Source organism: Meles meles, chromosome 17 (genome assembly GCF_922984935.1).
Source record: "Meles meles chromosome 17, mMelMel3.1 paternal haplotype, whole genome shotgun sequence".
NCBI classification, from domain to species: domain Eukaryota; kingdom Metazoa; phylum Chordata; class Mammalia; order Carnivora; family Mustelidae; genus Meles; species Meles meles.
Window position 1 is genome coordinate 1,618,202 of NC_060082.1, and position 24,249 is coordinate 1,642,450.

General features: G+C 64.5%; 1 protein-coding gene across 11 annotated transcripts in view; it reads right to left on the bottom strand.

Annotated features, from left to right (window-relative positions):
* ARHGEF2 (Rho/Rac guanine nucleotide exchange factor 2) overlaps nucleotides 1-24,249 on the bottom strand; it is a 39,725-nt gene that overhangs the window by 1,900 nt on the left and 13,576 nt on the right. The window contains exons 1-22 of one of the 11 annotated variants that reach the window (XM_045983559.1): nucleotides 24,046-24,089; nucleotides 23,712-23,805; nucleotides 13,550-13,694; nucleotides 11,503-11,570; nucleotides 11,158-11,221; nucleotides 10,455-10,584; nucleotides 10,125-10,234; nucleotides 9,895-10,041; nucleotides 9,204-9,454; nucleotides 8,973-9,098; nucleotides 8,519-8,636; nucleotides 7,749-7,997; nucleotides 6,258-6,334; nucleotides 5,359-5,528; nucleotides 4,138-4,205; nucleotides 1,989-2,186; nucleotides 1,558-1,677; nucleotides 1,398-1,465; nucleotides 1,238-1,273; nucleotides 980-1,030; nucleotides 400-834; nucleotides 89-272 (exon numbers count right to left, since the gene is read on the bottom strand). In XM_045983559.1, the coding sequence (XP_045839515.1) occupies nucleotides 89-272; nucleotides 400-834; nucleotides 980-1,030; nucleotides 1,238-1,273; nucleotides 1,398-1,465; nucleotides 1,558-1,677; nucleotides 1,989-2,186; nucleotides 4,138-4,205; nucleotides 5,359-5,528; nucleotides 6,258-6,334; nucleotides 7,749-7,997; nucleotides 8,519-8,636; nucleotides 8,973-9,098; nucleotides 9,204-9,454; nucleotides 9,895-10,041; nucleotides 10,125-10,234; nucleotides 10,455-10,584; nucleotides 11,158-11,221; nucleotides 11,503-11,570; nucleotides 13,550-13,694; nucleotides 23,712-23,729 (2,833 nt within the window). In that variant the 5' untranslated portion in view covers nucleotides 23,730-23,805; nucleotides 24,046-24,089. Of the gene's footprint in view, nucleotides 1-88; nucleotides 273-399; nucleotides 835-979; nucleotides 1,031-1,237; nucleotides 1,274-1,397; nucleotides 1,466-1,557; nucleotides 1,678-1,988; nucleotides 2,187-4,137; nucleotides 4,206-5,358; nucleotides 5,529-6,257; nucleotides 6,335-7,748; nucleotides 7,998-8,518; nucleotides 8,637-8,972; nucleotides 9,099-9,203; nucleotides 9,455-9,894; nucleotides 10,042-10,124; nucleotides 10,235-10,454; nucleotides 10,585-11,157; nucleotides 11,222-11,502; nucleotides 11,571-13,549; nucleotides 13,695-13,897; nucleotides 14,667-15,576; nucleotides 15,880-17,832; nucleotides 20,070-20,095; nucleotides 20,314-20,471; nucleotides 20,535-23,711; nucleotides 23,806-24,045; nucleotides 24,090-24,249 lie in introns of those variants that run through there. The other 10 variants (XM_045983554.1, XM_045983553.1, XM_045983552.1 and 7 more) reach the window with 10 other exon arrangements.

The following is a 24,249-nucleotide window of genomic DNA, read 5'->3' on the forward strand; positions in this document are numbered from 1 at the left end:
TCCCAAGAGTCACCGGCGCCCTCAGACGTGTGGCCGGGCCCCCCCAAGCGTCCCGGGACGCCCCCGCCCACGGCCATTCGGGCCTCACCTCGCGGGCTGTGGGGCGGGGACAGGCGGCAGCCCCCCTCCTCCTCGCTGCCCGTGTCCGGGTCGCTGCTGTCCTGCAGCCGCTCCTCGGGGCTGCCCAGCTCCTGCCTCTCCCGGTCCTCAAAGGGTCGATGGACAGAGCGAATGGTCACAGACAGATCCAGGCGCTCGTGGCCTCGGCTGGGCTGTGACGGGCCGGCAGGAAAGCAGCGGGCCGGGGAGTGAGCTCGGCCGGGCCCGCAGCACCCCGCCCCGCCCGCGCCCCCGCAGCTCGCCCGGGGCCCCGCGCACCCGCCGGCGCCGCTCCCTCACCTGCGGGGGCGTGAAGCTCAGGTACAGGGCGTCGCCCGCGGGGAGGCTGCGGCGCCGCGGGTCCAGGGGTCTGCGCGCCCAGGGCGCCTCGGCCGGGGGCGGCTCGCTGTGGCCCAGCGCCGCCAGCTGCCTGCGGGCCTCCTCGGCCTCGCGCTCCAGCCGGGCGCGCGCCTGCTCGCTCTCGCGGAGCCGCGCCTCCAGGCTGCCCGCCTCGGTGGCGCGCTCCTCGCCCAGCCGCCGGCAGCGCCGCAGCTCCTCCTGCAGCAGCGCGTGTTGTCGCTGCAGCAGCGCCAGCTCCGTGGCCTGCTTGTCCGGCGCGGGCGCGGCCCGGCCGGCCTCCCCGTCCCGGGAGTTGGCGCGCGCCAGCTTCTCCCGCCGCTCGGGGCCCTCGGGGAACCGCGCCTCCATCAGCGTGTCCTGCTGCGCCACGGCCGCCTGCGGGCGAGGGGGGCCCCGCGGGGGCGTCAGAGCCCTCGCTGCGGGGGGGGGGGGCACCCCGAGGCCCGGGCCAGGGCCACGGATCGCGCCACCCCGGCCAACAGGCTCCTGCCCTGCCCGGTCCAGCCCCGGCCCCGCTGACCTGGAGGCCGTGCAGAAGCCCATAGAGATTGACCAGTCGCTGCAACGCTTCCTGAGGACAGAGGAGAGGGTGGGGACAGGGCCCAAGCCTCGGGGTGGGAGAGCCGGCCAGAAGGTGACTAAACGTGGGTCTGGGGCCAGCCGGGCTCCAGACACTCTCAGACGTCCGCTCCCCCCACCGCCACCCCACACTGGGCTCCCATTCCTCAGCCATAACGCCCGCCCTTTGGGGGGCTCCGCCAGCAGCTTCCCACCTCACCTCCTGGGGGGCTCTCAGCTGATTTCCGTTCCGGTCCTGCAAAGAGAGGCAAGGACGGGAGTTGCAGGCACCTGTCCCCCACAGCTCTGTGTCAGGGGTCCACAGGCCTGCGGCCCCCCTCCTGCCCCCTGGTGAGCGCTCACGCCTGCGGGAGGCCCACCTTCCGGCTGGAGTCCGAGTCGGTTCCGCAGAGCTCAGTGGAGCCGTTGAAGGTTCCGGCCTCACCGTCTGCGGAGAGCGGAGAGCACAGGCTGAGCTCTCGTCCCCGCGTCCAGGGCCTCCCTCCCACCCACCACCGTGCCCCCAGCCCTGGCACTCACTGGCAGTGACCCCGGGACTCGTGCAACCGCCGCTGTCCTGGTCCCCGGGCGAGGCTGGCTCCCGGGCTGTCAGGAGCGGCTCGGCTCCGGGCCCCACCAGGAGGTCTTTCAGACCCTCCACTGCGGGGAAGGGGGGAGGTGAGCGCGGGAGCCCCACGGAACCCTGCAGGGAACCACAGGGCGTCTTCCACCCAAGGCCCACGCGGCAGTCGGGCACCCGGGGGACCCCACTCTTGCCACCCCGCACAGGGCAGAGGTCACCGAAGGGCGGCACAAATGTACGTGGGACAAGGTGTCCAGCAGCAGCAAGGACCGTGCCTCCTGCCCAGCCTTCCCCACACCAGGGGCCACAGGGAGTTTAGGGACGGTGGGGCCGTGGCCCGGTCTAGCCCAAGCAGATGGCCCTAGACTCCCCCTCAGGGCTCCCTCACCCTCACGGATGGCATCCTGCAGCAGCCGCTCTCCGCGGGGGCACTCCAGGGACTCGGAGCGGAAGAGGCCCCTGGGAAGGACAGGCAGGGTCAAGCCGCCACCATCCTCGTCCACCTGGAAATGGGTCATCTCGGCAAACAGCCCGACCTTCTCCTGCAGCAGCTCAACCAAGGCCTGGTCTTTCTGTTGAAGCTCCACTGTGGATACGGGGACAGATGAGCACACGGCAAGGGGACGGCGGGGGGCAGGGGGCACTGGGGGGCAGGGAGGTGCAGCCACAGGGCCGAGCTGGAAGGGCAGCCCGAGGGCTTGGGGCCCATGGCTGGGCTGAGTGGTGGTATTTAATTCTGGATTTGGGGCATTTATGAAAAAGAAAACCCTTTTTTGGGAAAAGTAATATATGAACTTTCTTTTATTTTTCCTTTTTTTTTTTTTTTTAAAGATTTTATTTGTCAGAGAAAGAGAGAGAGAGAGAGAGGAGACAAGCAGGGGGAGCAGCAGGCAGGGGGAGAAGCAGGCTCCCTGCTGAGTAAGGAGCCTGATGTGGGACTTGACCCCACGACCCTGGGATCATGATCTGAGCCAAAGGCAGATGCTTCACCGCTAAGCCATCCGGGGGTCCCTGAACTTTCATTTTTTTAAGTAGACTCCACGCCCAATGTAGGGCTCAAACACACGACCCTGAGATCAAGCGTCGCAGGCTCTACTGACAGTCACCCAGGTCCCCCCAGACTTTTGTTGCCAAAACCAAACTAACCCCATCTGTAGCCGAGACAGCAGGTGCCCCCCACTTTCATTCTCCCAACTCCCTTTAACTGGAGAGGCCGTACAAATTTCATCGGGGCACGTGGCTATCCAGTTAGCCTGACCTTTGGCTAGACACTGCCACAGGACTAAACTGTGGTCAGTGAACATGAGTGTTTCTTTGGATCGGCCCTTAAAAGAAAGGGGTAGAGAGGCACCTGGCGGGCTCAGTCCGTGGAGCATGTGACTCTTGACCTCAGGATAGTGAGTTCGAGCCCCACCTCGGGTGTAGAGACTACTTAAAAGGAAAATCCCAAGGGGTGCCTGGCTGGCTTAGTCAATAGCACATGCGACTCTCAGGAGTTCAAGCCCCACACTGGGTGTAGTACTTGTTTAAAAAAAATATACGTACATACATATATATATTTTTTGTATTTATAAATATAAAATATTTTTATATTTATTCATATGAAAATAAAATATAATCTTGAAGAAAAAAAAGAAAGGGATATAAACTCTTCCTGTTCCCTTCTCCCTCCCTGCTGGCTGAGAAGCAGATGTGATAGCAGGAGCTGGAGTAGCCACTTTGGACAGGGAGATGCGGAACGTTCACGATGAAGATGGCAGAGGTGTACTGACTACCCTGTACTTCCACTTGCGGACTAGAGAGAAATGGGCTTCTACCTTGTTTAAGAAACTGATTTTTGGGGCACCTGGGTGGCTCAGTGGGGGAAGCCTCTGCCTTCGGCTCGGGTTGTGATCTCAGGGTCCTGGGATCGAGTCCCACATCGGGCTCTCTGCTCAGCAGGGAGCCTGCTTCCCCCTCTCTCTCTCTGCCTGTGATCTCTGTCAAATAAATAAATAAAATCTTAAAAAAAAAAAACCAAACTGATTTTTGTTGGTCTTTTTGTAAAGCAGTTAGTTCATACTCTAATAAAAGTAAAAAAAGTAGATTAGGGCGCCTGGGTGACTCAGTTAGTTGGGCAACTGCCGTTGGCTCAGACCATGATCCTGGAGACCCTGGATCGAGCCCCGCATCAGGCTCCCAGCTCCATGAGGAATCTGCTTCTCCCTCTGACCTTCTCCCCTGTCATTCTCTCTCTCACTCACTATGAAATAAATAAATAAAATCTTTAAAAAAAAAAAAGTAGATTAATGTCTCTACCCTGGTCTTCCCAGCTCCCTTTTGGAGATATTACGTGACACACACCTATCCACGCTATTTTTACGCCAGAGGTAGCATACACCCTAGGCCGTGTTCAGCCTTGTTCTTTTTCCTCCACAATCCCTTCCGGTGCGGGTCTGCATCAGTCCTCCCCAGCACCCACCCTCGAGTCAGGTCTGCTACCATCCGTCACGGGGACGCATGATAAATTACTTGGCGCGCTCTGTGGGCGGACTCACTCTTGATTCGGCGCAGGTAAGCCTCGTGCTCTGTCTCAATCAGGGGGAAGTCCTCTCTGGATGGGCACCTAAAGGGTAAGAGTGGGGTGAGGTCGGGCGGGGCTGAGGGGTCAGGAATCAGCCTCCTTCCCCAACACACTCCTTCCCTAGAAGAATCTCCAGCCCTAAGGCCTGGCTTCGCTCACTCCCGATCCCTGCTTTTCTTCACACCCATCGTCCCAATTTCCTGGTCTATGTGCCCCTCCATAGGCCACCTGCGGGGGTCGCACCGCGAGGACGGGCACCGCAGGCCTTGGCATGAGCCAACTGGGCCCAAATCCTGGCCCCGCTATTTACCAGGCGGCAGCCTCTATTTCTCATCTTTAAAATGGGTTTGATATCTTCTTCGCTGTTTTTGTTGTTGTTAGAATTAAATGAAAAATCTAGCAATGCTCTGAACACGGCAGAAGCTCGAGACATCGATCAGAAAGTACGAATGTAATTTTCACGATGAGAAATATTAACACGTTAACAGAGGCCTCCACAGGCCCGTGCGCAGTGGGACGGGATTTGGCACGGTTCTCCTAGACCGCCGATGTCCTACTTTGTGTGTGTCTCTCAAAAATTGGTTCAAAAATCTGAATCGCAGAAGTAAAACAAAAATTCACACGGTGCCAAGTAGAGAAAACCCGTTTCTAATGCTAACAGAACCGACAAATATCCCGATTGAGTTTCTTTTTTGGCATAATCTTCAAGAATGCGATGTGAACGTTTCGCATGCAGTTTACTTTTTCCCTCACAAGAGGCACAATCGAGGGCCTCAAATCCCACGTGTGTCCCCCAGAAGTTGGAAGTCCGCAGCCTCAGCACACGGGACGGTTTCCTTCTTGCCTCGACTGTGTGGGGTTGGGCTCTAGTCTCAGGGACTTCGTTTCCTTTTCCATTTGTTTTTAGGAAATGAAGGTAAAATGCAACATGGTCCCAGCAACAGTCGCTGCTGCAGCCGCAGGTGCTCCTGGCCCTGTGCGTGCCCTGCCGGCCGCCGGTGCTTCACTGTGGGACTCCCGCCCCCAAGACGCGCTCGGGGGTGTCACTGCACGAGACACACTCAGTGTGACGGCACAGATGACCTTTCCTGCCCCGGGGCCCCGTGCTCCTCCTCCTCTGAACCCTGGGTTCTCCCCCAGGGACTGCTGTGGCCAGGCGACGCTGCGGGACCCTGGAGGCCACGCCCACACTCACACGCGCACGCTCTGCTGAATGACCCGGATCCAGGTGCTCCGGTCATCCCGGGAGGCCGTGTGGACCTCGTACATCTCAGGGGGTGCGGCGCTGATCAGGAACATCCCTTTCTCCTGGTTGGCGATGTCCCGCACAATCAGATTCTGCAGCGATACCACGGAGGGCTTGTCCTGCAGGTCAGAAAGGAAGGACTCAGCCTGGGAACCCTGACCTGGGGGTCTCTGGTCTTCGGTCTTTCTGCAGTACCCGAGGGACTCCAGAGCCCTAGCTCTGGCACGGCCAGAGGGCACTTGGGAGCGCACGTGATCTCTGACAAATTCATTGACATTAAGGTTTATTGGGGTGCCCGGCCGGCTCAGGCAGGGACTGTGCGACTCTTGATCTTGGGGTTGTGGGTTCAAGCCCCACGTTGGGGGTAGAGATTACTAAAAAATAAATAAACTCGGGGCGCCTGGGTGGCTCAGCCATTTAAGCATTTGCCTTTAGCTCAGGTCATGATCTAGGGTCCTGGGATCGAGCCCCGTATCCGGTTCCCTGCCCAGCAGGGAGCCAGCTTCTCCCTCTGCCTCTGCTGCTCCCATGCTCTTGATCTCTCTCTCTCAAATGAATAAATGAAGTCTTTAAAAATAATAATAACATAAATAAATAAAGTGGGGGAAAAAACCCCCAAACACCTTTAAGGTTTACTTTCCTCGTCTACGAAAAAGGGATCGTGCCGGGCCTTCCCCACAGCCCGTAAGTGTCTGCAGACGGTGTTAGCTGTTTTTACTCCTCACCATACCGTAGTAATGGTTACAGTCCTGACTGTTGGGCTCTGGGGGACTCCGGCCTGGGTAGGAAAGGAAGAAGGGCCTGTGCCCCCTGTCTGTGCTGAGAGAGGAGGAGGAGGAAGAGCTCACCAGGGCGGGAAAGATGTACTTCTGGTCCTTCTCCTGCAGGAACAGCAGCACGTCCGTCATCAGCAGCATCAGGACGTCTGGAGGGCGGGCGGGCAGCGTCAGAGGGTTGGGCAACAGCCAGCCTCCTTCTCGGGGGCCCCGACGACTCCTTTCCTGGCCTCTCCCCCTTGGGCTGCCTCGTCCTCCCTCTGCAGCCTCCCACCGGCCCGTTCTTCCAGCTCAGAAGTGCCAGGGGGAAACGTGCCTTTCCCACCAGCTTGAAGAGCATCTCGGCTCAAGAAGCTGGGAAGGGGTCACCAGGGCATCGGAGGAAAACCCTCTTCACCCAGCCAAGGCTAGTTTCTTCACCTGGGGACTAGAGACCCCAAGCATGTCCACCGCCGGGCCGCGGAGGCTCTGCAAACCTCCCGAGGTGGCGTATTTTTACGTAGGAATACGACACGTACGTGTCTCTTTCCGGGTGGGAGGCTGCAGAATTTTTGTGAGGGTCCAAAGCATTCCCAGAGCGGGAGGGGCTTCCCTTTAAATGCCACACCTCGCAGCTAACAGGAGAGCTTTCCAGCTGTGCGCCCTGAAACCCTCTGCCTGAAGCTGACCAAGCCTCCCATCCCTCCCTCCCACAGCTCAGTAAGCCCACCTCCCTGGACCCCACAGCCTCCTTCACCGCCTTCTCGGCCCCACCCTCCAGCCGCGCTGGTCCTGACGCCCACACCTGAACACGTTGGAGAGGTTGGGGGAATTGAAGGTCAAGTCCCTAAAACTCAGAGGTCACAGTCAAGAGAACACATGCTCGCCCGCTGTCCTTGGAGAGCTTACTAACTGTGGGCACACAAAGGGGAGGGCTTTCGCTAAATGCTTCAGAAATAAAGCTCTCCAGCCTTGCTATTTTTAACCCCGCGGTTTATATTCTAAGCCGCTGCGTGGGAGGGATGGGAAAGAGAGAAAGGGATGAAGGCAGGCACCGGTAAGCGCTGCCATCCCCCAGCCCATGGAGAGGGGATTTCATGGCAGCGGACTGGGCTCAGGCAGGCTCACACCCAAAGCCGAGGCCTGCTGCTCTCTTGGCCTTGCTCTAGGTGGGAAAGCCGTGGCCAGCAGGGTCTGGGGAACGAGAATGGGAAACTGTGCCCCGCCGCACCCCAGCCCCCTGTGCTCCGTCTTCTCCGTCCCTCCTGTCCTTCTCCCGTGCAGCGTCCTGCCGGGGCTTTCCTGCCCGTCTCCCCGATGCCCACTGCAGCGCTGCTAGGTGGCCCACTCTCGCCACCCCCCCCCATCATGGAGATTCTCTGTCCTCGTCAAACCAGTAGCTCTCGGGCACGCAGGGGCCCATCCTGGCAGGGGAGCCCCATGCGGCCCACGGCGGGCGGAAGTACCGGATCTGGACTTTGCTGCCCCCCTCCTCCAGACCGCACTTCCCCAGATGCCCGCCTGCACAGATGCGTCGCGCAGTCTGGAGGCCCCTCCCTCCCCACACGCCGCCACCGCGCTCACCTTTGAAGCGGCCTGTCGCCGTCTTCCACAGCAGGCAGCCGTCGTGGATGAGCCTGCGTCGCAGGAGCTCCTCCCGGCCGAACGGGCCCTTGCCGGGCACCGGGGCCTGCGCCCGCGGGTCCATGCGGTGGTAGATCTCCTGCAGGCGGGCCCCCTTCTCCAGCTCGTGCACATCCTGGTCCACGTTGGACAGCAGCTCCTTCACCAGCCCCAGGGCCGTGGTCAGGTCCTGGCGTTCCTCCTCGGGCCCTGCGCGGTGGTGGCATAAGGCACGGCCAGTCGGTGCCCCTCCCGTCCTGACCTGGGTCACCCGGGAGGTGCCGCCCCACCCCCCCAGCCCTCACCGTGGGAGCCGCCCCCCCGCCCCCCGCCCTCACCGTGGGAGCCGCCCCCGCCCCCCGCCCTCACCGTGGGAGCCGCCCCCCCCCGCCCCCCCCGCCCCTCACCGTGGGAGCCGCCCCCCGCCCCCGCCCTCACCGTGGGAGCCGCCCCCCCCGCCCCCCCGCCCCTCACCGTGGGAGCCGCCCCCCGCCCCCGCCCTCACCGTGGGAGCCGCCCCCCGCCCCCGCCCTCACCGTGGGAGCCGCCCCCCGCCCCCCGCCCTCACCGTGGGAGCCGCCCCCCCCGCCCCCCCCGCCCCTCACCGTGGGAGCCGCCCCCCGCCCCCGCCCTCACCGTGGGAGCCGCCCCCCGCCCCCGCCCTCACCGTGGGAGCCGCCCCCCGCCCCCCGCCCCTCACCGTGGGAGCCGCCCCCCGCCCCCGCCCTCACCGTGGGAGTGCTGCAGGATGCGGCTGATGAGCACCGGGTACTTGGTGATGCGCTGGGTCACCAGCAGGATGCACTCCTGCACCCCATGCCGCTTCAGCACCGCGGACCGCGTCACCTTCTGCAAGGGCACAGGCGGGGCTCAGGGCTGGCTTGTGCGGGGAGGGGGGTCCAAGAACACGCCCTTGGAGCCCTTGGAGCCCAAGCACGGGTGACCTCCCATGGCCTTAGGTGACTGCGTCTGGGAATGGGGAGCACCCCACCCTGGGTTTAGGACGAGGACCAACCAGACCAAGGAGCGAACGGGGACTATCGCTGGCGGGGAGGGGGTTACTGCTGACACACGCCACAGGGGTTGGTGGGAACCAGCTGAGCCAGCGGCAGCGCGCCGTGGCCCCCAAAATGGGCAGGCGGGGTTGGGGCCACGGGGTCAGCTCCTGGCGCCAGGTCCGCTCACCCGGATGAACTGCTGGAACCGCTTGTCGCGCGCGCACAGCTCCTTGTAGAGTTTTAAGGCCTTGGTGTGGCGGCTGCAGAACTCCGAGTAGGTCTTCCGCATCTGCTCCGCGCTGGGACCTGAGAACTAGAGAGCAGGGCCGGGGGGTGGGGTGGCCAGCTCAGCCGGTCCCACAAAGCCACAGCCTAGTCCCCGGCCTCCCGCCCGCCAGCTCGCAGCGGCCCTGCCCACCTGGCTGATGAGCAGGTCACCCAAGCGGTGGATGACGAAGTTGCGGGTGCTGCCGGGGCACAGGGCCTGGCGGCGGCGTTCCAGCAGCTGGCTGAGGAAGCGCGTGTGGATGTCGCTGAGCTCGTCCACGCAGGGGAACAGCCCCTGCACCACGCCGGGCTCCAGCTGCAGCTCCTCCAGCATGCCCGTGCGGAACAGCCGCGTCATGATCTTCAGCGTCCGCACGTGGTGCAGCTCCGTCTGGATGAGCTCTGTGGGGCGACGGCTCATCGGACCCGCACCTCGGCCAGGCCGCATGGCCCAGGGTGGGGACCGCGGGCCTGGTGGGAGGTTTCCCAGGCCCCCTCCACGGTGACATTCCTCACTGGCACGGTCTGAGTGTTTCTTTAACCGTGTTTTCCCTTTATGCCCCCCCCCGCCGTCTCGGGCCGTAAGCTGTATGGGGCAAGAGCCACGGGTCCCCAGCATGGCGCCAGCGGCGGAACTGGACTGGGGCAAAGGCGGAGAACCCACTGGAAGGAAGGAGTAAAGATGGGGCCTGGGAGACCAAGAGCCCCAAAGGTAACGCGGGGGCTGGAGGTGAGGGTCCGGGGGCCTGTGGGCTAACAGGGCCCTGGGGGGGGACCACCGGCTGGAGGAAGGTTGCGGACAAGCCCTGGACAGTGAGAGGAGCCTGGTGGCCTGGGCTCACCGTAGATGACGTCCTGCTGCTTCATCACCTCCTTCTTCTGCTGCTGCAAGAAGCCGCTGTCCACGGCCAAGCTCCACGAGTCGGCTGCGAAGTCCCTCTCGTCCGTCTCAAAGTCACTCATCAGCTCGCTGTAGATCACCTCTGCACCTGGACGTCAGCAGGGCCCACGCTGAGCCCAGCCCCCCTCGCTGGGCCCCGCCCCCCGCAGGCCTGCCCGGGCCGGCCGTCACCTTCGTCGATGAGGGACTCCACGGACAGTGTGCGGTTCCGCATGTTGAGGGAGTCTGTGGACTGGGACAGGATCCGCCGCAGCCCCAGGGGCGACTCTTCATTGAAGTGTCTGGGGGAGAGGGCCTGCGTCACCCCGACTCGGGGACAGAGCCCTCCTCCCCAGACGGGGAGCCGGGACTGGGGTCTGAGGGGCATGCGCCCTGCGTCCTCCTTCTCGGTCTATGGCCCCAAGCTCAGGGCCGGGATGGACCAACCTCGCAGGCCTCCAGGTCCCCACCTCCGCCCCCCACTCCCCCGCCCGGCTGTCCCGTCCCCAAGCAGGGGCTCACCCAGCGATATTGGTGGTGGAGACGCTCTTGGCCAGCGATAAGGAGGAGCGGCCGCGGCGGGAACCGAGCAGGGATTGCCGGAAGCTATCCGACGGGTAAATGGCAGAGCTCGGCCGCTCCCGGGGGGTGGCTGGAGGGGGGACAGTGAGCAGCCGAACGTCATCATTGCTGCTTCCTGGGATCCGGGCCTCCCAGGTTCACGGACTAGAAATGAGGCCTCCTCCGCCACCCCATCCCCCGCCCGGCCCCCAGTCCAGGAGAGGCTGGGGGACACTGGGGCACTATTCCTAACATACGTCCTGGCTCATCTCATCCCCAAAACAAGCCTACAGGCACAGACGCTCAGGAGGTCAGGGGACTCGTCCAGGGCCACTCAATGGAGCAGGGACCAGACCCTGCTCTTTCTGCAGCACCAAAGCGGTCTGACTGGCGCTGGGCGGCCGCCAGCAACGCTCCCGAGTGCAGGACACATGCTCAGACAACCAGCCAACCTGAGCTTCCCCCCCGAGATACTCCTGCCCTGCCCCTCGGCCCGAGAGGCTGGACATCCCTACTGGGCCAGCGCCCATGTCCAACCGAGGGGAGGAGGGTACCGTTCTGGGAACGACTGTGGGGGGCAGCAGAGCCCGCAGGCTGAGAGAGGCCTGGGGTCCCATGGAGGGGGGGTCCTGCACGGGGTGTCCTGTGCGCCCCCACGACTCACTCTTACTGCGAAGGGAAACAGACTGCAAGGCAGTGTTGTTCTTCAACAGGGCGGCTTTCTGTTGCTGTGGGACAGAGTGAAAGACACCGGGGACAGCGGTCACCAAGGGTCACCCCCACAGGCTTGGGCAGGAGCGGGGTGGCTGACCCCACGGGGCACAGTGATCTCGGGCATGAGGGACACCGAGCCCAGCGCCAGGGCTGTGTCCAGAGCAGCAGGCTGGCCGCGTGGGGCTCAAGGCCTGGAGTGCAGGGTGCGGGCTGCCCCCGCGGAGAGCGCAGGGGAGGAGTGAACGGGAAGGGCGCGCACACGACCCTCTCCCCAGCCCGCTGCCCTCCATCTCACCTTCTGTTTGACCTTGGTGCAGTTGGCGAGCGTGTCTTTACAGCGGTTGTGGATAGTCACGTTGCAGGCTGGGAGGAGGGGCAGAGAGGGTGAGGGGTGGCGGAGGCGGGGCATGCCCGTATCCAGACACCTGGCTGCCCTCCCCCCACTCCCCCGAGCCACACGGTGGCTGACGCCCCTCTTCTCAGGCCTTCCTTCCGGCCACTGCCAGAGCTGATGCGCCCCACACCTCCTCCTCCCCCTTCCTTCCAGCAGGAAAGCAGGCGAGCGGCCCAGGTGGCCATCCCGACCCAAAGGTGACCTGCAGGGTGGCCCAGGAGGGAAGAAGGGGTTCCTGGCTGCCAGAGACGAGCTCAAGGAGCACAGGGGTGGCTGAGAGTGACAGATGGGAGAGGACGCCCACGGGACGGAACCAGGCACAGAGCAGCTGGGGTGGGGGCCAGGGGCAGGGGGCGGCTCGCACCCCCGGAGCTTCCAGCACGTGGCCCATGTTGACTTGATCCTAACAACCCTTTGGGGTAGAGTCAAGGATCCTCATTTCACAGAGAGGGGCCCGCCACCTGGAGCGGTCAGAGCCCCCAGCCAGAGCTCAGGCAGCCAGCGGCACAGTCGGGACTGAAACCCCGGCCCGGTTGTGCTCTGAGACCAGGCCGCTGCTGCTGCACCACATGGGCGCCCGTGAACCGTGGCCAGGCCCAAGCGATTCACGGGCTGCTGGCCCCGGTGCCAGAGTGGGGACAGACCCTGTCCCGTCCCCCCTGAAAGCCGGCCCCCTTCCCTGCGGTTCATCTCTGACCCCTGCCTTCCCCCCCACTTCCAGGCCCAGGGAAACCCGCGGTCCCCACACTCTGTCTGCCATGGGGCAGGAGAGGAAGAGTGGCTGGGCCCTGGCCGTGGGACCGCTGGCTGTCCCTGTCCCCAACGTGCCTCTGCCCTCTCCTGCTCCCCCTGCCGTGTCCACCAACACAGGAAACTGTGGCTCCGGCAGACAATACCCAGCAGCAGGCTCACTTCCACAAATACAAGGCCAGCGGGTGGGGGGGGAGGGCAGGAGGGGCCGGGGCTGCCCCACTCCCCTAGAGCTCCCTCCTTCCACCCCCAGCACCCAGCGTCTCTGGATCAAACCTCCGCTTTCCACCTGCTCTCAAAATAGCACTTGCCGCCTGCTTCCCCGGTTCCCCTGGCAACAAGCTTCCCGATGGGGAACTCTGTCAGGTCTCGGGGGATCGAGACTGGGGGTTCCCTCCTCAACCTCCGAACTCTGAGATGGCTCTCCAGCTGCACAGGGACCGAGAGCTGGAGCCCCGGGCCTGCTGTCGGCGGCCGGGGGACCCGCCAGTGCCCCGGCCAGAGGCAGCTGGGCCATAAACTAGCGGGGAAAGGAGCCTTCTGTGCAGGCATCCGGCACCCTGGGGAAGGACAAGTGCCCCGCTGGGCCGCCTCAGATGCAGCGAAGGCTGGGAGTTCTGACCTCTACCCCCGACACACACTCTCCTGCCGCCTTCCTTTTCTCACGCTCTGGGTCGCGCTGGAAATCTGAGACCCAGGGTCCTAATCCCGTCCTCTACTCCAGACTGCAGGGACGGAAAGATTCAGGCTCCACCCAGTCAAGAGAAAGGGAAGGGAAGGGGACCCTTGAGTCCTGACCTTGCAGGTCTGCCCTGGAAGACGGGCAGAAGCAGCTGCAAGGCTGTGGCCAGCCTCTTCCCCACCCCCCACCCTGCCCAGCCCCCAGCACAGCAGGACATTCCTGATCCTTCTCCAAGCAGTTCCCCTAACCCTCAGCAGCTGCTCGGAGAGCCAGGGGACACCCGGGGGAACACCCAGTGGACAACAGCTGCAAGAGGCCCCCCGGCCTCCCCCCTCCTGACTCCCACACTTGTACCCCGGGGAGGGAGGCAAGGGGGGCGAGGGGTCAGGCATGTGGCCCAGGGCCCACCAGGGCTCCGAGAGAGTGACTCTACGGATCCAGGGCAGAAAGGACAGAGAGCAAGGTGAGGGTCAGCAGGCGCCAGTCAGAGTGACGTCCAGAGTCCAGGCAACTTACTGGGGCAGATGAGGGCCTCCTTGGCTGTGATGCTCTTGTTACAAGCATAGCACATGGTCATGCCCGACACCGAGATGGTGGTGAAGAGATGCCCGTTGGTGTAGCGGGCGTCCTTGGCTTCCTTCATCTTCTCCTTCTCCCGGGTCTGTGGAAGGGGCAGAGACAGGCAGTGAGGCTGATGGTGCCAGGCCCCCGGGGCACCCAGAGGCGGGCGGAGCGCAGAGACCAGGGAGCCATGCTGCAAAGACACCGCGTCCCAAAGAAGGGCCCGCCGCAGGGCGCCAGAGGCCGCCCACCGTCCGTGAGGGCCCTGGCCGGCCCCAAGGGGCCCAGCCGCCCCCAACCTACCTGGCCCCGGCGGCTAGGCTGCCTCCTGTGGCCGCTCATGTCCCCGGCTCCAAGCCCCGCGTCCTCCCTGCACCTCCCGGGCCGCGCGCCCCCGGCTGCGGTGCGCCGTGCGCTCTCCTCCCAGCTGGGGGAGATGCGCAGAGAGGAGGGGAGAGCGGGCCAAGCAGAGGGTGCCAGCTCACCAGCGCTCCCCGATCTAGGGGAGTTGGCTGCTCTGATAACCATGACAACGGGGGCTGGAGCTGCGGGCTCCTCCGCCACAGCGGGGGGGGGGGGGGGGGGGGGGGGCAGGAGAGCCCCTCCGGAGCCTCTGTGGCCGCCCCCCCAGGTCGGACCCCAAACCACCGGGGCCCCTGTGGGAGGCTGGAGCCTGGCTCTGGGCTCTTTGAGGAAGGAAACACAGCCCACGGGTCTCCTTCCTTCCGGCAGGAAGTCTGACTTTTATTCCTTCTGCTCCCCTCGCAAACCGACCTCCCCCTTCTCCTGCTCCCTCTGCTCAATGGGCTCCCACTCCAGTCCCTTCTGGCCTCTGCCTGCTGCCCGCTGCGCCCTTCCTCATGCTCAGAGAGGCCAGGGGTCCCCACCCCCACTGCCCCAGCAACTGCCGGTCCAGTCATTTCCCCCCTTCTCTCTCCCCAAGAGGCTGAGCAGGACGCCTTTCTTCCCACCTATTCCTGGACCTTCCTCCGTCACCTCCGACCCTGATGCCCGCCCCGCCAGGGCAGTGAACAGCACCCGGCTGTCAAGAACACTCCCCGCTCCCCAGACCTCCGAGCTTCCCAGGAACTGAGTGGGGTCCAGGTGGCTGACCTGAGAGCAGGCGCCCCAGGGTGCGGGACACTGGCTGGGGCCCTGCGAGGGCCCTAGGCTTGTGCCTGACTTGGCTCCCACACCAGGGCAGCTGAGAGGCTGGGAGGGAAACCACACCGGGCTGGTGCAAGGAGGGCTCTCTGCAGGGCTCCCTGCGCTCGGGGCAGAAAGGGGAAGTGTGCAGGAGCTGAGTCAACAGCGTAGGGGGCCAGGGGCCAGAGGGCACTGGGCCACAGTGCCCTGAGGTCTCCGGGGCCCGGGGTCCCCTCTCCCCTGGCTCCATCTGCTAACAGGCAGAGCCTGGGGGTCTGCGTGTCTCTCCTCACTTCCATCACCCAGTTCTCCCCTCCTCCTCCTCCCCTCAGCCTTCCCCTCTCACCTCCTCCCCCTGTGGCTTCACTACAGCCCAGGCGGGCCCCTCTCTCCCCCTTCCCCTCCCCCAAGACTGGTTAGGGAAGCCCAACCTTCCAGCCCCAGCCTCCAACACTGAAGGCCTCCATCCCACTCTAGTACCTATCAGACTAGAAAATTCTCTCTCTGGTCTAATTTCTATCTGTCTTGCTCCAAATTATAGCTCCTTAGAAGATCAAGTCCTCCTCTGAATGACATGGGACCTCAATGACCCGGTCCCAAGGTCTCTCCTCTCCTGCACTGCCAGCCTTCAGCCTTCTCTAGGACACAGGTAACGCTGAGCAGGCAGCGCGGCTGCACGGAAAGCCGCGCACCCAGCCCACATGCAAAAGAATACACCGGGGTCGGGGTGAACTCCAGAAGCGGGGGTGCTGGAGATCGGCCCTGGCTGCCCCAGGTCCCCATTCCCACTGCCCTCCACCCTCTGGCCTCTGCCCTCGGGCCTCCTGGAGACTCACCTGGTAGAGAGGAGGGAGGGGACAGAGCACGGAGTATCCCGGGCCCTTCCCTCCCTGGCAATGATGCCCCAGAAGACCCCAGTGCTCTGGGCACAGCCTCCCCTGCTCCCCACACTCAGCCTCTCTCCGAGGGACCCCCAGGCACATCCCAGCTCAGCCGCTGCTTGGCCCTGGCACTGCCTAGCGCTATTGTCCTGGGCAGTGTGGCTGCCCAGCACCCGGCCAGGAGGGGGAAGGACGGGGGGCTGCCCCCGGTGGGGGGGGCTGCTCTCGAGATGCAGCGAGTGGGCTTTGCGTGGCTCTGTCTGGCTCTGTCCTACCGTCTTCCAGGCGTTCTGAAGACGGTCCCACCGGTCTCCTCTCCACCGGCCCACCCGCCGGACACAGCCCTTCAGCTCCATGCCCGGCCCGTGCAGCGAGACACGGGCCATGATGGCCAAGCCACCCCGGCCACCCCCCGCACTCCGAGCCGCTTGCTGCCCGGCCAGCGTCCAGCCCCAGAGGCCGTGAGGAGGACACCCCAAGCCCCTGGCCCGCGGCCTATACGGCAGGCAGTCGGCGGCGCTTGAAGGGAAGGACGGACGGGGGGAGGACGGACGGACGAGGGACACGGGGTCCCGGCAGCACCCTCACCCGGCGCCATTCCAACCTGCCGCATCTCCCCATCTCGCTCCTCCTCTGCTTCCTCTGAGCCTAGGCCCTGCGGGATTTCCTCCGGGGGCCAGAAGAGGCCAACCCAAGGCTTCCCTCCATTGTCCTTCTAGATCTCGGTCACGCCGGGCGGAGGAATTCGGGCGAAGGGCCGAGGGCACTGTGGCTCCGGGACAGTGGCTCTCTGCCTCCCGTGTGACCGACGTGAAGAAGGCGACGCCGGAGCTCCCCGGCGGGCAGCAGGGATGCCAGAGCTCCCCCTGCGGACCCGCAGGGCCCACGCCCGTCCAGCAAGGCCCAGGCGCCCAGCGGGGCCCGCCCCTTCGCCAGGGGCGAACACACCGCCGCCTGGGCTCACCGGCTCAGAGTCACCCGTGCTCCCTCCGCCCCGTCCCCACGATGCGCTCCTGCTGGGGCGCGCTGGGGCTGCACTGGGATTTGTCACCTGCGGCTCAGCCCCTGACCAGCCGGGGTGCGGCTGCGGCTGAGAAGGGCCCTGAGTCCTGGGGAGGAGCTCGGGGCCGGGAACTGGGGAGACAAGCGGGTCCCCGGCCTCAGTCGGGCTCTGCTCTGCACCAGCTTCCAGGAACAGGGCGACAGCAGCGGCCAGGGAGAAGGTGGCCCAGGGGGCGCGAGCGGAAGAGCCAGAAACGAAAAGCCCCGCGGAGTGCACAAAGGCACTTACACTCGCTGGATGAACAAGGATGAGCCCCAGACAATGGGGCGGGCGCACGGGCCAAGCACCAGAGGGGCGCCCCGGGCCACAGGGAGCGGAGACCCAGGCCTCCTGGCCCCCAGCCTGCCCCCCGCCCGGCCACACCTGTCGGGTCAGGAGGGAGAGGCGGAGGGGAGGGGGGAGGCGAACAGACGGGCGCTTGTGCGGGCGAACAATGGCCGCCAGGACTCCCTGCCCTCCTGGCACAGGGCAGGCGGCTGACTCGGGAGGGGGCAGCGGCCGCCCACTCCGCCGCCCCCGGAGACACAAACCAACCAGGAGGGTCCGGCCAGTTCCTCCGGCCGTTCCTCTCACCAGCTCCGGGAGCCCTGACCGATCTGCCTGCTCAGGCTCCAGACGGCCCTCACACGGGAGACAGGAACTCAAAATGGAACTACTTCCAGAAAGCAGGAGCCCCTAAATCTGGTGACCACCGCTTGAAACAGTAACCCGGAGCATGTGGGGACAGACAGACACACCACCCAACACACAGGTCCCATGCATGCATGGGAGTCACACATTCACACCTGTCTCCTCCCGGACCCAAGGTCGGTCCCAGGGAAGCCAGGCCTGAGCTCAGGTCCCTCTCTCAGCCCTCTGCTGGGCGTTGGGGGGCCTTCCCCCGACACAATCCCCCCCCACCTGCAGCACTCTGGAACGAGCCTCACCCTCGGCTCTGTCCCAAAGCTCCATGACCTCCAGCACCTCTTCCTGCGCCCCTACAAGCTGCAACCTCCTAGGGACCCCCAATTCCTGCCAAACTTTCTGGCAAAACTGCCAGCCCCTCCCTGCTCACCCACCCCTCCTCTCTGGCTCCGGCGCCTCTCCGAGTCAGTCCTGCACACAAAGCCAGCCACCTCTCCTCACTCAGAACAAAGAAATCGCCTCACCCTCTCTCCCGCTCCACCTGCCCCGCACACTCCAGCGCTGGGGTCCTGGAGACTCCGCGGGGACCCCAGCCTCCCGGACCATCCTGGAGGCCCCTGCGCACTCCTAGACAGGAAAGGCCCCTTTGTTCCGGGAGATATGAAGGTTAGGATTTGGCAGAGGCGGCGGAAGAGCAGGGGCCAGAGGGAAAGGCGCCTGTGGGGTGTGGGCCTGGGAAGGTGGGAAGCAAAGCAGAAAGAATGAGGAGTGGAGAGGAAGACGAGAAGCGTGGGGAGGGGGCCACACAGCCCGCTTTGGTGAGGATGGGGGGAAGGGGTATGCTCCCCCACAATTTCTCCTTCTCTAAGGAGGTTCCAGGGTGTCAGGCAAGGAAAGGGGCAGGGGTGTGGGCTCAGGGCTTGGTCTAACCCATCCTTCCAGATAGGTACCAGGGGAGACCATCTTCCTCAAACAATCTCATTTCCAGCAGGCCCCCCTCCACTTCCCACCACAGTATAAAAAGAAAAGAGACAGCTGGCGCGCTGGGGGAGGGGGAGAGGGGATCCAGGGTTTGTTGGCCAAGCACCAACTCCCCCCTTCTGTAACCACAGCTTTCCGGAGGCGGCCCTCCCCTTCCGACCAACCCAAACCGACAGCCGCCCTCCTCCAGCCTCCTTCACCGGGCTTTGCCCTCAGATCCACCCACTCAGTCCCCCCAACCCCCCACTCCCCAAACCAGGGCCGGCCCCAGGACAGAAAGAGAAAGAGCCAAGCTTCGGGAGTCCTGGTCCCCCCATCACCAGAAAGACGAAGGCATGAGGACCCAGGTACCTGGCTCCCCAGCTCCTCCCCATGAAAAAAGACCCCAGTATCTACCCTCTCAGAGCCCTTCTCGAGGTCTGCCCCCCACGGCTCCCTCTTGGCTTTCCTTTTTAGGGTGGAACCAAATTTCCGTGGTTTCAAAAAACCTCTCTGCCCCCACTGGCTCTACTCCAGGGTCTCAGCTCCAACGGCCGAAAAATAAACAGACTTTCAGGGCTGGGGCCTGGCCCGGGCAGGGGTGAGAGGAGCCGGAGCCCGGCCGCCACCCCTGCTCCAGCACACTTCCTGTCTTAGGCCCTACTCAAATCCCCGGTTGCTTTCCTGTTGGCAGAAGCTCATCCCAGCCCCTAAAGGAGAAGTTCCAGGATGGAATCCCTCCTAACTCAGCCTCAAGACAGGCAGCCAGGCTAGGAGCTAGGAGGGAGGTGTGGGGAGGGTGTTCCACCATCTTCCTGGGCTCCCAAAGGGTACTGCCCCCTTTCCGGGAGAACAGCGCTGGTGACAAGCACAGACTGGGACCCGGGGCAGGACACCGGGGTCAGAGGGAGGCTGGAGATTAAAGCAGCCATTGGCGGGGTCCTGCCCTCCCGATAATGGATACAGTGTGCTCCGCGGGCAGCTGGGAGGGCCCCGCCCGTGCTCTAACTTGTTCATCTCCATCTCACTTCCTGGGGTCTGGGGTGTGCAGAGGTCGTGGCCTTTGAGAGCGAGCCAGGGTACACAGAAGGGATAAAGGACACTTGGGGAGGAGTGAGGGCCGAGGATAATTGCAGCCCAGGCTCTGAAGTGGTAGGTGAATGCGTCCGAAGACGAAGAGATGAGAGGGGAGAGGCGGGGGTTCAGAGGCAAAGTGCCGGGGGCGCGGTTTCAGGACCGGGAGAACTGGGGGCTCGGAAGCGGGCGGGCCAGACAGGGACGGGGCCCTGAGACCCCCCCGTTCCAGAAGCAGGTGTGATCGGGCCCCAAGGGTGGAGGAAAAGGGTCCCAGCGACACAAAGACCTCTGCTCCCGGCGGCTGAGGGTGACGGCTCGGGGAGGAAGTGCGCGGTGCGCCGCGTCCCGACCCCAGCCACCCGCCCACCCGAGGGGAGAAGTGAATCACGGCTGGAAAGTCCATCTGCGGGGGGAGGGGCTGACTTTTGTCTGGGGGGGGGCGGCGGCGGGGCAGGCGGGGAGGAACCGGGAAACCGGCCCTCCCGGGCCCTGCGCCGGATGGCGGGGACAAAGGGGGCCGACCACGCCGGCGACCGCGGGGCTCCCGGGCCGAGGGGCGCCCGCCGACCACACGCGCGCCTCCCTGCTCCCGCCCGGCCCTGCCCGAACAACTTTCTTCCCGGGCGGCCGGGCCGGGCCGGGGGTGGGGTGGGGTGGGGGTGGGGGGCGCGACGCGGCGCGATCGGTGCGCCCCCCCCGGAGCCCGGAGCCCCCCCACTCCCCACCCCGGCCCGGCCGCCCCGAGCCCACCTTGCTCGCCAGCTCCCGGCTCCGCTCGGTCCGCGCGCGTGTGAGCGACTCGATCCGAGACATGTCGGGGCGGCGGCGGCGGGCGGTCCCGGGACAGGAAGGGGCTCGCGCGCGCGGCCCCGCGCAGTTCCTCAAACGCGAGCCTGCCCGCGGGCCGGGGGCGGGGGCCGCCGCTCGCCCCGCCGCCCGCCCGCCGCCGCCCGCCGCCCGCCGGCCCCGCGCGCCCTGCCCGCGCCGACCTCGGCCCCGGAGCCCCGCGCGCTCCGCAGGGAGCCCCGCCGCCCGCGCCGCCCGCGCCGCCAGGCCCCGCTCGCCGCTGGGGGCAGGGCAGGGGGAGGGCGGGGAAAGCCGGGGGAAGCGAAAGGCTGGTCTTTACCGGGCGTGGAGGCGAGGGTGCGCGCCCGAGAGCTCTCCCGCCAGCCCCCCGCCCGCCCCGCGCCGCCCCGCCCCGCCCCGCGCGGCCGCCGCTCCGGCCCCGCCCCCGGCCGGCCCCGCCCCCGGCCCCGCCCCCTTCGTGGGGGCCCGGAGGCCGGGGAAGTCCTTCCGTGTCCAGCCCCGCTTCCCTCCGTCGTCACTCCGGCCGCAGCTCGCGGACTGCACGCCGGCCCGCCTCCGCCCGGGGGCAGCTGGGGTCCGGCGCGTCTGCCCCCAAGAGGCGGGGCGGACTGGGGCGTTCTTTCGCGACCCTTTGCGGAAGCCTGAACCAACCTCCCCCCTCGCCGAGTTTCCCGAAGCTGGGACCCCCGCCCAGTACTGCCTTCCGCTCACCGCGGCCGCTGAGGCGCCCCCAACTCTGGAGAGCCGCGCGGTCCGGCCCGGTTCTGGCCCCCGCAGGTGTGGGGGGAGGAGGGACAGGAGGCCCAGCCCGAGCCGGCGGCTCCCCGCCCCGCCCCGGCCGCAGCAGGTTCCCGGCCCAACTCAGCGCTCCTGTAGGCGCCAGTTTTAGCCTCTGCCACTATTTTGGGCTCCACGCCTCACCAGGGCTGAGCCGGTTGGGCTCCTCACCCCCAGCACCACCCCCGCACGGCTCCTCTGGCCGCCCTCCTGCCTCGCAACTCCTCCATCACCTTCTTCCTCACCCGTTCCCGGGTTTAGGATCCGCGCACAGCAAAGGCCAGAAACGAGGAGAGGGGACGACCCAGCCCAGGCTGGATGGAAATTAGAAAGCAGAAAAGGACTTTCCCAGGTCAGCAGGGAGGCTGGTTCCTCCAGGCCTGCACCTGTGGGGGAGACCTTATGGGAAGACCCCAGGAACTCCCCCCAGCCTGGAACCCCAGACTTACCCTCCCCCCAATCAGCAGGCAGGGCTCAGGAATGTACTAAATTTAAAAACAGAAGCCAGAAGCCAGGCCTCCGGCTCCACCCACTAGGGGCCCAGAGACCAGGGGTGGGCCAGGACCTCAGCTTTTCTCCCAGGCCTGGGGTGGGAGAGTGCCACAGGCTACAGATGGAATCTTAAAAGCCCATATACTGCAGTGTGGGGACCCAGTGGGCGGACCGTGAGGCCAGGACTGGAATCCCACAGTCTGAGAGCTTCTCAGGCCCCAGACTCTGAAGGTCTCCATGAAAGAAGCAGACCTAAGGTTCCAGCCTTTTCTGCCTCTACCCCCATCTCCAGTGGGCTTTGCCTCCCAGGCTGCCCCTTGCCCTATATCCGCCTTTTCCCATTAGGAAATGAGTGGCAGGAGCTTGGGAGTGGGGACAGGAAACCTATCCACCTTGAGACACACCTGGACTTTCGCTGAGCTAGGCCAGCTGCCTGACTTAATATTCATCCTCTGTAGCCCTGGGATGGCTTCCAAAACCACCCCACTTGCATCCCAATCCCTCCAGCCATCCGACCCCACTCCTATCCAGTGATACTTCCCAGATTTTCAGAAATTATTTTTTTAGATACCCTGAAACAAAAGGCAACCCTAATTTTGGCCAGAATCTTAAAGCGGCCACCCCCAGAGCTTGTGACCCTTGATCTCGGGGTTGTGAGTTCAAGACCCACTCTAGGTGTAGCGATTTCCTGCAAATAAAATCTTAAAGGGCACCTGGTAGTGTAGTCTGTGGAGATCCCGACTTTCGGTTTCTGCTGGGGTCACTGTCTCCCAGTGGTGGGATCAACCTGGCATTGGGCTCCCCACTCAGGGTGGAGTACGCTCAGGATTCCCTCTCCCTCTCCTCTCTCTCCCCCTTCCTCCCCTTTTATTTATTTAAAAATAAATAGAATAAAATAGTTCCTTTAACTTGACCAGTGTGGTCGGTGCTCTTCGTGGGTGGGGAGGCCGTCCCAGGTAGGGTCCTGGTGTTGGCCAAGAGACGGACAGTCAGAGTCCCAGTGACGCCCAGGCCTGGGAGCCACAGTGCCCACGAGTGTGTGTTCTTTCCGTGGCTCTGGACCTAGTATATCCCAGGACAGAAAGACTGAGGCCTGACTGACTCCGGGGCCATCCATCCCAAGACGGTGGAAGGGAGCGGGGAGGAGCAGGTGCGGGGAGGTTCGCTGACAGAGGCCTGTGGCGTCAGAGCCCAGGGTCCCCAACACAGCTCTGCCCCTTAAGAACTGTGGGACCCTGACGTTATCTCGTCTGCCAAATGGAGATTAAAAAATGAGATGACCTCTGGGGAAGTGTCCGCATCGCGACTCTAGTCAAATGGGAAGGAATAAGCCACTTCCTCTGTGGCAGGCCTCCTCTCCAGCCCCGCCCCGTGTTTACCTGCGTCGCCGTCGCCGCAGTCCCCAGCCCCGGGCGGAGGGGGGAGGCCCTGAGAGGCGCACACACATTCCTGAGGCTGGCAGAGGGGTGCGCGGGGCACGGGGGCGGGGGCAGGGAGCCCAGCAGCTTTCCTGGGGCAGAGTCCCATGGCTCTTGGGGCTGCACACGAGGGTGTTTCGGCTGGGGCTTCTCTCGGTGCTCAGAAGCAGCCCCAGGTTGGAAAGTACTTGCATACTTGGGGGGGGGGGCTGGAGAGGAAAAGGGGGCGGCTCATTCCGCCCATAAGTGAAGGAAGTGGAAATGCATTCAGGGAGCAGGAGAGCTCCCGGTTTCACAGAGCCCGGGGCTTCGCAGAGCCTGGCGGTAAGAAGCGGGGAGGCAGAACACCGTCACCTTCCTAGGGGCCGAACCTCGCCGGTGCCCGTGTGCTCCCGAAGCCACGCACTCCCCAGGCTGCCCCTCTGCCCGCCTGTAGTCTCGAGTCAACTCCTTCGACTGCCGCATCCCCGTACAATTGTCAGTGTAAAAACACTTTGCAAACCCTAATACTCTCCAAAGAAGTAAAAAGGCTGTAATTACGATCACGATTCTATGCAACGGCCCCTATCTCTGCTGTCCACCTGGGCAGCTACGGGAGGCCTCGAGGGAGGGAGGGCTGGACGCCCTCCAGCCTCTGAAGTTTCTGCCCTTGCCCTCTTCCCGCTGCCCGCAGCTAGAGCTGACTGCTGAGTGGGGAGGCCCGGGGAGAACCAAGGACAGCGGACGAACGCCCTGGGATACAGGGAGGGAGTCTGGGACAGCCCACGTGTGAACCACTGCCCTGAGGAGGGGAGCGGCGGGGGGGGGGTAAGGAGGAGGGGTGCAGGGAGGGCAAGCAGGACCGGGCCTCCTGCTTCCCCAGCGTCTCCTACCTTGGCCTTTCCGGTCATGCCCAGGAGGAAGCTGAGGGTGCGCTGCAGAGGGGAGCCTGTCCAGCTTCCAGAGCCCCGTTCCAGTTGGCTACAGCTACAGGGGAGCGGGGGAGAAAGGAGAGGTGAAGAGAGGGAAAGGAGCTGGGCAAGGAAGCAAGCTGCTCCCGGAGAGACTGCGGCCAGCGCAGGCGCCTTGGCCTGGAGGTCTGAGGGCGGCCCGGAGGGCCTGGAGACAGAGACCCCACAGCCCACCCCCACTTTCCAGATGCAGACAGATGTGGTCAGGCCCCTCTATCTGTGAGGAGGACTCCGGGCTCCTCCCCCGCTCTCCTACCTAACTCAGTCTCCTCTGGCTCGGCTCTCCAGAGCCGCATGCTCGCCTCAAAACACAAGCGCCTCTGTGCGACCCTCTGTGCTGTCTGGAAAGGGCCTCTGGGCCTAAAGCCAGTAAGGAGTGGATTTCCTGGGATTTCATCAGCCCCATCCCATGAGCTAATCCCAAACCCAGAGCCAGGAGGATGTGTCCGCTGGAGGTCTT